The sequence below is a fragment of the Euphorbia lathyris genome, chromosome 8 (genome assembly GCF_963576675.1).
Source record: "Euphorbia lathyris chromosome 8, ddEupLath1.1, whole genome shotgun sequence".
NCBI classification, from domain to species: Eukaryota; Viridiplantae; Streptophyta; class Magnoliopsida; order Malpighiales; family Euphorbiaceae; genus Euphorbia; species Euphorbia lathyris.
This window is the reverse complement of record NC_088917.1, coordinates 18,260,367-18,271,476: the sequence shown is the minus strand read 5'-3', so window position 1 is coordinate 18,271,476 and position 11,110 is coordinate 18,260,367. Positions and strand designations below refer to the sequence as shown.

Genomic DNA, 11,110 nt, shown 5'->3' with positions numbered 1-11,110 from the left:
CTGGGCAAATTTTTTTTAGCCTCCAACGCATTAAAACTGTAATTTTTTTATTATTTTTTAGAAAATGAGGTTGGATGGAGTTAAACATAAACCTCTCAAATAGAAGTAAACATCTTTAACTATTTCATCTACTTTTAAACATTGAAATAATACTACATAACGTCAATATAATTCTCTCCAAAATATTATCAGACATTATCACTAAAAAAAAATTTCCAATTCTCTGGCGGCCTGCCGGAGCTCGAGTCTACCCCAACCCCCGAGTTCCGCCCCTGATGTATAGTCTGTATAATATATTCAATTATTGAGTGGACTTCTAGAAATAACATTCTTACTAATGGCTATGTTGCCTCGCACATGCAATATTTAGTTATTTTCGGGATGGACTCAATATTGGCGACCTAAAATAAGTAAAACCAAAAGCTTTATTTAGCAACCAGCTTGTTCATTTATGGTTAATTTCATTCCTCTCTATAAAATTTTATTTATGGCTATGTTCCCTTCCACGTGCAATATTTAGTTATTTATATTGGAGTTCCATAAAAAAAAAAAAAAAAAAAAACTAAATGTTGATATTTTATAAGTGTAATGATCCGGTCCGGAGTGGGTGGCGCCGGTGTAAGAAGGCCTGAGCAAGAAGCGGCCCTAAAGGATGATGATGGGGCAGGAATGAACTGAATCCCACGTCTGAAATGGAGATGGAGTGATTGGGACTTATTAGTGAGATGAGAATTCAATACATGCATACGCGTTTTAAAGCCATGAGGCCTAATATGTTGGATTTGGACCAAAGCGGACAATATCTATATGGTATTGGAACAGGATGTTATAATTGGTATCAAAGCCGACTCTCCACGTACGATATGTGGTTCGGGGACGAATCAGGCGGAAGCTAGTGGGCCTGTAACAACTTAGTCTGGAGTGGATGGTACAGGGGGTAAGAAGACCTGAACAAGGAGCGGCCTAAGGGATGGTGCCGATGGAAGCAGGAATGAACTGAATCCTATATCGAATTACTATATTTCTTACGGTTTGGAATTAAATGTTAAAATCTTCTTTGGTAAAACTGAACAAACACCTCTAAATTAAGGTCTGAAATATAGAAGGTTAGAGGGGATGTAAACGTGGTGGGAAGGGACGAAGATTGCATTCCCATCCCTTTTCCCCGGTCAATTATATAAATTTCAGGCAACATTTTGAATTTTAAGAGAAATATATAGTAGAAATTAAAAACAACGTATTTCCCAACATTTAACATGTAATAATAATAACAAAAAAGAGGTAAATGGAGATTTTTCGGGGAATCCACGGGCGTAACCCGTCATCACTTCATGCCCAATTGTCACCATGTTTGCAACTGTATCGATGACTATATGGGAAGAATATATATATATATATATAATATTTACCAGCTAAATATTAGATATATATATCGAGGTTTAACCACGATAAACTCCTCCGAGACGGATTGCAGATATATGAATTGATGGGATGCCTTCGATTAAAAAGAGGATAGATCCCTTCAGATGATATTGGCTAGCCGAGCTTCGGGGAAACCTCGGCGCCACACGAGGCATTGGCTAGGCCTTCGGACAAGCTCCGTGACAAGCCAATCAAAATTTTTTTGGATAAATTCAGAGAGCAAATGATGTATTAAGCAAAAAAAAAATGTGATTTTTTTTATTAAATTGTTATTCATGTGCCCTTCAATTTTTTATATTTGACTCTAATTCCACCACTAACAAAATTAATATTTATTTATTTAATTCATTATGAGACTATGAGTATTGTAGCATTTTCCTATCACTTTCATATTTGGTGTTTTTTTTTCCAGCTAATATTTGGTATACTTTGACTCAATTTTTATTCTTTCCTTTTTCTTGAAAAAAAAATGTAAAGAATTTCATGTTGAATATTCACATCCATATATATTTTCTTTGGAGAAAAAAATGAAAATTACTACTAGATTGTAAAAGATTAGTGGAATTGTAGCATGCCAAGTCATTGATATAATATGGAAATGGAGAATAAAAACAAGCATGGAATTTGGTCTATTTGTCTCATGTTTTACTTGGAGAATTCCCATGTGCTTTGGTAATCATGTCCACCTAACACCAAAATTAGGGATCACAATTCATTTAAGTGGATGTAATTTCTTGTTTAATCAAATATGAATTAAATTGTTTTATTAAAATTCTCAAATGTTGTCTACAAGAATGAAGTAGAAAATCAACTTTAGTGGTTGGAAACGATCGTGATGGTGAATATGTAGAACTATTTGACAAATTTAGCTCCAAGCATGGAATTATTTATCAGGTAATACCATCATATAACCCTCAATTAGATAAATTAGTTGAGTATAATAATTGTACCTTGAAGAAAATGATGAATGTTATGTTAAACAATTTTGGGTTGCTATAGAACCCTAAAGAGTTCGGTTTTTATCAGAAAATGGAGGAATACACGATACCTTAGGAAATAAACAACAACACATTAAACACTTAGAGTCATCGGATCCAGCGGCCACGTGGAGCCCTAAGAGCTTTTAGATCCAGTGAACTTCTAGACAACGCAATCACTTGACCGGAGGGTTGAAGATGCTCGAGCAAAGCGAGAGGAAAGGTATTTACTCGACCAGAGGAACTGGGAGAGATAGGACTAGCTCGACCAAAGGCTCAATGTAACTCGAGCGTGAGGCTCAACGAGGCTGGCGATAAGCTGGCATAATGCTTGTGATAGGTTGAGCTAAAGCCCTTTAACGTGATTCATCTTAGGTGGCTCCTAATCGAGATCGGGAGAAAGGGTGTAAGGTTCTCATAGAGAGCGGAGTGCTTCTCGGATACGAAGCACGAAGCGGGACATCGACCAAAAGGGGGAACTGGTGCCCCTTCCTTTCCCAATGCGGAGGTGAAATCGTATTTTAAATAAACAATCCAGAAAGTGTCGTAGGTTTATAAGGTTGGTCCGGGAAAGAAAGACGAAAGCCTATAGTAAAGACGGTTGTGCTCGAAGAGTGATGCATGTACAAACAAAAGTAGTAGAATTTCCACATTAGGAAAGATTTCCAGCTCGATTGTCAACCATGACTCCTTCAAGGCCATAGGTCAACCGGCTTATGTATTCTTATTCGTGCTACTCCATTTCTTTTTGTATTACAAGGTCGGGATAAAAATCATACAATAGAAAAGTAACGGAGAATGAGAAGGGACTCACCTGTCTCATCCATTCCTCGCATCTTGTTGGGAAGGGTCTATTCCACGGGCAAAAGATCCAGTTCGGGGTACTACATGGCGGATTACCCACAGATAGATAAAACCTTCTCGAATAGGACCATGATTTTCTGCAAGAGAATAGGAATAGGAAAGTATAGAAATGGATATTTATTAGGAGAAAGCCGGGAAAGAGTCTAAGCAGGGGCTCGGGAGTCTGAAAGTGACTACACTACAGCAAATGGCCAATCATAGCTACTGTTCATGTAGCTAATTAAGCTTGTTTGTCCCATGGTGTCTCGCCTTTCGGCTCAGATATTCCGCCCTTTTCGATCGATCAAAAAACACATGCTTCGTTTTCCGATTCGACAGAGAAGGTAAGGAAAGACATCTCCTAATAAAAAAATGGTTCCTAATAGAAGAATGATTCCGAGAAAAAAATGGATTCGTTGGAACATTATAAACAGACATATATGGCAAATCCTAAAAATACGTTAACAAATAACAATAATTTTTCTAACTCTAATCGAACTTTGGCCGGATAAGTGGATACCATTTAGTTGGAATCTATAAAACAATTAAAAATTAGTATTAGTATTAGGATATCCTACAAAGGATCTAATAAAGACAATATCGATTTTAGATAAGACAAAATTCTATTATTTAGTATAGATTAAAACTTTTTACATAGGTTTCCATATAAAATAAAACTCTAGCTTAGCTTTGTGTCTGTTTAGTAATTAAGTTGTATACTTCTTACCTAAATATGTCTTATATAAGAATTGGACCTCTATTTAGGATTAATTAAGCCATAATCCAAAATTCTTTACTTACTAGGACCAATTTCGTCCATCCAATTTTGTAGCTAGACTTTTGCAGAATAATTTTCATTTTTCGGAGCTGCCTTTTACCTTTCAATACTAAACTGGAGATAAAAAGTATTTGATAAAATTCTGAAACAACAACAACTAATATATACTGTCTATCAGCAGTAGCAAACAGCAAACAGGAACAGCTGAAACAAACGGACCCCAAATGTGTTGATTGATGAATAATGGCCAGGGGAAGGAGAATACATGGGTTTCAGATTTTTTGAGGGTTGATTAGGGAGTTGATTTAGAACTTGAACTAGCACAAATACCCGTGCAATGCACGGGATGTTGAATAATGTTTCATATTATATAAAATTTAAAAATTATTATTGAATAATGACACTCAAAAACCATTTCTTTGTAAAACAAACTCGCTTTGGTTGAAAAATAATTTAGAATTACAGTTTCACATTTGTAAATATAATATTGAGTAAAAAAGAGAAATAAAAAAGGATAATTTTCATATAATAAATACCTAAACAATAACATATCAACCCTTTTAAAATTTCCATTTTTTAATAACACATTAAACATTAGTGATTGTAGTAATGAAAATAATCAAAATTAAGTGACAGTAATTATAATTTTATAGGTTTTTTACACAATTATTATCCAAAATACATATATGAAATTGTTAGAAGAAATTCATTATATCAAAATACATATATGCAGCTTGGTAAAAAAAATAGGTGTAATGCTCAAATCAGTAAAAATCTACCATTATCGGAAACCCAATACATATATAGAGCTTGCTAAAAAATGCATTATATTCAAGTTAAAATCACAGGTACAATTACAATTATTAATGGTTATTATTGGATTAAGGTGTAAAAATATCTCTAACGTTTTAGACCAGGAGCAATCCCTAATGTCTAAAATGGTGCAATTTTACCCCTAACGTTGATAAATTAGGTTAATTTGAGAAATAATTCATCAAACTGTTTTTGCGGTCATAAATCTTGTTATCTACACTTTACATGTGCATCATTTTATCAGTAACAAATCACAAACATATGTTGGAATGCGAAAAAAAAAAATTTTAAAAAAATACACTGTCTTTGTACGATTTAGACAAAAAAAATCAAAAAATTTCACTACATTTATAAATATTAAACTCCAATTCTATTATTAAATTATAAAAAAACATGAAATCATTTTGTTAGAACGAATTGATATGCAATTAATACAGAATAAATAACAAAAATATCGGTATTTTATAATAGTGTCCGAAATTGACCCAAATTATCAACATTATGGGTAAATCAAAATCTATATCCAAGTTTATTGTCAATGAAAACAGCTCACGTTCCGTGTTCATTTTCGATATATTACTAAAACACACTCGATTACACAGCTCAAACCTAAAACACTGAGAAAAGAAAAGACTATTGTAACACTGATTGGAAAGAAAAAGATGCTTCAAATTTTCCATATAAAGAAAGGGTGGTGCTTTTGATCCTTGATGTATCACCATTTTTTTCCATTATTTTCCATTTTCCCTCTAAATAACCCATGCAAACTTGCATTTCTACTGCGATGCAGATTTTCCCATAACCAGACCAAGATTTCCCATAACCAGACCAAGAAAAGAGCTACTTACCAACTAAACTGGCATTTAAACTTAGGTTACCTGAAATGAAATGGAAGAAAATTAAGTAATATAGAGATTAAAATGTTATATATATACAAAAAAAAAAAGCTATAAAGCACCAATTATATGAGCCAAATATATGGAATTTTCTATGAAAATTAAAAAAAAAAACTTGCTTACTGCTCTATTTTCTAACAACAATTTTCATTTGTATATTACATGAGAAAGAGCAAAGAAATAGGTTTCCAATCATCAAAATATTTTGTCAACTTCACTTATCCAAGTAACAACATAGACTGATGAGTTGTAAAACCAAAACATGTTTACTACGTTAAAGGTAAAGAAGAAATAGAAAAAGATAAATAACATCAAAAGGGCATCCAATGTGTTGGTAAAAAATTGAAACTGGACTTGCATTGGCATAAAACATTAAGCCCTTGAACTAAGTTAAAGCCACAAGCTAGATATGAGCTTTTGACACCAAAATGCTTACTTTTTGTTTTGTTGAATACTGTATATCAGTTATGGTAAAGCAAACCAAAGTGAAATCCATACAGATACATATTTTTGTATTCTTCAACATATAATGTCATACAAAAATATAAATCATAAGTAGCAAGATGAAAAAGGGTTGTTGAAAAACCTGATTAAACGCAGTATTAGAATTCCATCTAACTGGAGATCAATTAGCAACAAATTTGAAGGATAAGCAACTATCCTGGAAGCTACATAAGAGTATTCAGAGAGAGTGAATTTATTTTGACCAATGCCAATATACCTAAATTTTATCCTAGGAACTGAATTTATTTTGTCTAGCATTTGATTCACATTGGATGGAAAGCGAAGAAGAAATTGAAGAATGAGATCCTAACGACCAAGCTTTAATCCAAGAATAAGAGTTGAATAGGTGATAAAAAATGATGGTTTTGGGAATAAGAAGGAATAAAATATCCTCATAACAATTATACCAATGTGAAAATAAAGCTCGATTCACCTTACAATAAATCAATCACTAAAAAGAAAACAACTAAATTAATAAAAATAATCAAAACAAATTCAGATTGTAAATGTAATAACTTATGGGAATAAGAGGTATATGATTTTTATAGAAAAAAGAAATCAAAGTTTGCAATGACTAATCAAATAAAGAGGATCAAATCCTGAAATAGTAGCCTGAAGAATTAAGACATGGAATATGATTAGAAATCATAATCTTGTAAAAGCAAAAACAATATGTCTAGCTATGTATGCAAGGAAGACATACAAACTAAATAAAAAATATATAAAAAACTGATTAATGCATATCAAAGGCGCAAAATACAGAGATACAGTTCCCTAGAAATTAAGAATTTGAACAACTGACAAACATTGGAAGGAGGTAACTGGACACAGAAATTCAAAATATAACTATTAACACTTGAAATTTAAAAATGAGGTTGGAACAAAGAAAGTTACCCCGAATTGCATTTGGGCAGAGTTCAGGAAAATTGGGAGTTTCTTTCATCCAATATACCTTTAAATTTTCTCTGCATCTCATGACACCTTTAAATTCTCCTATGTGACTTGAACCTCTAGAATCTCTTAATTCTCACCATGTTCCTACACAAAGAAGAAAAAGGACTAAACAAATATGAACGGAAAAGGAAAATGTAATGGATGATCAATCTTAATAAACAAAAGCAAAACTCAAATGAAAATGCAAACTTTAAACACACTTCAGAAAATAACTTCAATATATTTACTTAGCAAGAGACTTGTGCTTTGCTGATGGAGGTTTCTCTTTTAATCTGAGCAAAAATAAGGAACCTTATTATACAGAAGAGAGAAATATAAATGAACCCTTAGTGCTAAGAAAATAAAATCTAGCAAATCGTTCCAATTGTAATTTATGCAAATCAAATTTAAGAAAAGAGACTGCAATTCATCACTGCCACAAAACCAGAAAAAGTCAAAATTCTTGAAAATTAAAATGGTACTTTACAAATCAGGATACCTGTAAAATCAAAATGAAATATGAATATGAAAATCTCGTTTCTGGACTGAAGGAGGCAAGTCTGATAAACTTTGATTTATCTAGTAATATCTTTAGCTTCAAAGGTTGCATAATACTTTAAATATGAATAACCAAATGCGTACATAACTCTTACAAATTCCAGATTCCCACCCTGCATTAATCCATCATCAATTTTTTTTTAAAATTCATAACATTTAGATATAAAAATCAATAATTAAGAAATAGAAAGAAAAGTAACCTTGAGATTATGTTGGTGAACAGCATACTTGACAGAATTCTCACACTTTGAATCGAACGGACGTGTACCTTGGAGATCCACCACCCGGAGTAAACTGCAACCGTCTTTAGTGAATATAGGAAAAGGTTGGCTGCCTTTGAATGGTATGATATCAAACCCCTAAAATAAACAATTAAAATTAAGGGTTTTGCTGCTCAAAATCAATATGATAAAATCAAAATCTACCTCGCTAGCGGCATATGATTCTTCGTATTTCGATAAACTTTGCGATTCTTCATCCATCTCGAACGCTTCAAGGAGATCTTTGTAGAATTGTTTGTGATCGGCGTCATCTCTGTAGTCTTCTTCCTCGAACTCTTCGGAAATAGGCGATGGCTGTTTAAGGAGTGAATCCAACAACTCCGGTAAATCGCTATAAGTTGAAAAGATCTTATTCTTGCGTTGAGAAACCATAAACCTGGGAAAAGAAAACAATTAAAAGAAATACCCATGAAAATCGCAACTCCATGAACAGATTTGGAATAATGATAGATGAGAAATTCACTCACCAAGCATATGAATCCTGGGAGATGAGAAGCAAATTGAATGAAAATCATAGCGTGCAGTTGTGGAAAGATAAAGCAGAACGTGTGAGTACCTGATAGAAACGGCTAGAAACCGTAACAGTGAGAACAACTCTAGGGAAAATAGAAATTTGAAACGATAATAAGGAGATAAGCAATTACTAACATAAAGACACCTCAGCAATTAATACTCTAAAAACATGACACGTCATCTATTTTTCTATACCTTTAGTATATTGTATAGATACCATCAGCTCTTGAGTTAAGAATGGGGATTTACAAGTTTGGTCGGCAACAATGGAGAAGCGGTCCATTTTTTTTATATAGGGTTTAAAAGAATTCTAGATCTTAGTGGAGGTAAGTACTCCATTACTCTCGCTCTATATTATATATGGAGTGAGAGTAATAGGGCACTTGCCTAAATGATGTATTTTATATTATATAAAACGATAAAAATAAACTTTAAAATGGGTAAGATTTTCTTAATAAAATAATAATGTTTCCCTAAAATTGGAATTAATTAATTCTGATTCTTCAATAAATAAATTGTTGTAGTGATATGCTATGATTATTTTTTAAAAATAAATATTGTATGATTAATTATTGACGTATTTATTAATTATTTTGAGTATTTTAATTAAAATAATTTATTTCTTCCAAAAAACTAAAATAATTAATGAATAAAATTATTAGTTTTTTCATAATAATTAATTATTTATTAAATATAATTAATGAGTGATTTATTATTGAAATAATTATTAATTTTTCATAAAAGTTATTAAGTAATTAATTATTCTCTCTATTAGAAATTAACTATTATTCTTGCCAAGGTAGTTGATTGATATTTATAAGGATATAATTAATTCGACATTAATCATTAGAATGAATTATATTATACAATATCTTTCATATTTTTACGTATTCTTATATGTGCATTAAACTGTTATAGTATCATATATTTTATATTTTATTCTTTCTCGCCATCTTTCTTATATTTCCTTTTGCCCAGTTTTATTCTATTCATCCCGTCTATAAACCCATAAATGTTATACATGAGTCATATATATGAGTTTTGTAGTGCCGAGTCTGGTATTCCAAGTACGTGAAGACGAGCCTAATACATGGCCGACAATATTAACATATTTATTTTATAGGTCTGATAGATATATATAGCTTTGTTTATCTAAATTATTGTTTGATATCTTTGTATCCCTATTTTTTTCGATTTCTTGTAAATATGTAATTAATTCATTTACAATTTTCATTGTATTAAGATATCCATTAATTAATTAACTGTAGAATCATATATGAATAAACCAATTATTAAAAATTTAAATTAATTTAACATTAGGAATGAGTAATTGATTGTCCACGAACCTATCTCTGAACAATGGTGGAGCCAGAGCTCAAAGTCCGGGAGTCTCCACTGCATGATTTTTTTTTCTTAATAACGACTTAAGTCTTTGATTCATAGTAGTCAAATAAAAAATTTAAAATTTTTCATAATGTAAAGGTAAATTTGATCTTAATTGAAAACGTTAAGGTGCAAAACAACTAAGCTTCAATATAAAGTAAGTATAAGGTGTAAAAATACCCTAACATTTACATCTAAGAATAATTTTACCTCTAACGTTTAAAATGGTGCAATTTTACCTTAACGTTGGCAGTCAAGAACAAATCTTTTAAAATGGGATAAAAACTGAAGAGAGAGATTCAGACATGGGACCAATTAGATGTGGAAGTATCTTTACTTACCACTAAAACCAACTATGCAAACTTAATTTTATATCATATAGTCACGTCCTATATTATAAGTACTAATTTTAACTATTTTGGAGGCTGCTCGGAGCTAAACCAATATTCCTCAAAAGTGTTCCGTAGGGCCGGAGGGTCGGCCAACCCTCCCCGCCCCTCTGGATCCGTCCCTGTCTCTGAATAATATAGTAATCAAGCACTTGAATCTACTATACTGAAATTTAAGAGCTATTAGATCTAGTTGGGAACTCTACATTGTTTCAATTATATGATTTTTAAAATCACATTTTCAACTTCGGACCACGTTTGTACTCGTGATATGATACACTTCCTTTTCGGTGGTGGTGAAAATTTCCCTGGATACTTTCATAAAAGCATTAGTCATTTTAATGGTTTAACTAATATTTTATTCCCTGCGTTCTCTAATAAATGTGGTTTTGAAATTATCAATTTGTATTTTTTATATGATGTTTTTATATGCAATTTTAACCAAAAAAGAAAAAAAAATCTCAAATTTGCCATGAGGAGAAAATTTGCACTTCTAAATTTTCTGGCACATTTCCTGTCAAAAAAAAAAAAAATATTCTCACTTAAGATCCGTCTGATAAACAATTTAATGACTTAAATTAATTTAAATGTGTTTGATAAATATTATTTTTCTATCACTTAGATTATCCAATCAATTAAATTAAAAATCACTTATTTTTTATAAATCAAAATATTTAAATTAAACTTTATCAACTAATATTTTATTTTAATATTGAGTACTTATTTTTATTATTTATCAAACAGTTACATCATTTATTAACTTTAGTACTTGTAATATTTAACACCTAAAATTCAATATTTATTTTTTCAACATGTAATT

General features: G+C 31.4%; 1 protein-coding gene across 7 annotated transcripts; it reads right to left on the bottom strand.

Moving 5' to 3' along the window:
• Nucleotides 1–4,989: 4,989 nt before the first annotated feature.
• On the bottom strand, nucleotides 4,990–8,849 carry LOC136203617 (uncharacterized). Of its 7 annotated transcripts, none has more exons than XR_010674921.1 (7): nucleotides 8,714–8,849; nucleotides 8,473–8,574; nucleotides 8,150–8,381; nucleotides 7,925–8,083; nucleotides 7,128–7,837; nucleotides 6,316–6,397; nucleotides 4,990–5,711 (listed from the first exon to the last, which is right to left on the bottom strand). XR_010674921.1 is itself a non-coding variant. In XM_065994815.1 (5 exons), the coding sequence occupies exons 1-5, from the start codon at nucleotides 8,799–8,801 to the stop codon at nucleotides 7,816–7,818; spliced, it is 603 nt and encodes a 200-aa protein (XP_065850887.1). In that variant the 5' UTR covers nucleotides 8,802–8,849; the 3' UTR covers nucleotides 5,775–7,815. The 7 variants fall into 7 exon arrangements, 1 of the variants encoding a protein (XP_065850887.1); XR_010674924.1 differs by lacking the exon at nucleotides 4,990–5,711 and having other exon boundaries at nucleotides 5,775–7,271; nucleotides 7,415–7,459; nucleotides 7,666–7,837; XR_010674919.1 differs by having other exon boundaries at nucleotides 6,316–7,837.
• Between the last annotated feature and the right edge of the window lie 2,261 nt (nucleotides 8,850–11,110).

What these genes read in the sequence shown, in the direction of transcription:
- LOC136203617 (XM_065994815.1), bottom strand. Translation starts at nt 8,801, where the DNA reads ATGGACCGCTTCTCCATTGTTGCCGACCAAACTTGTAAATCCCCATTC. An exon ending in TCCCAGGATTCATATGCTTG is followed by an intron (nt 8,382 to 8,472) that starts GTGAGTGAATTT and finishes TTCTTTTCCCAG; the next exon opens with GTTTATGGTTTCTCAACGCA. An exon ending in TTCACCAACATAATCTCAAG is followed by an intron (nt 7,838 to 7,924) that starts GTTACTTTTCTT and finishes GGATTAATGCAG; the next exon opens with GGTGGGAATCTGGAATTTGT.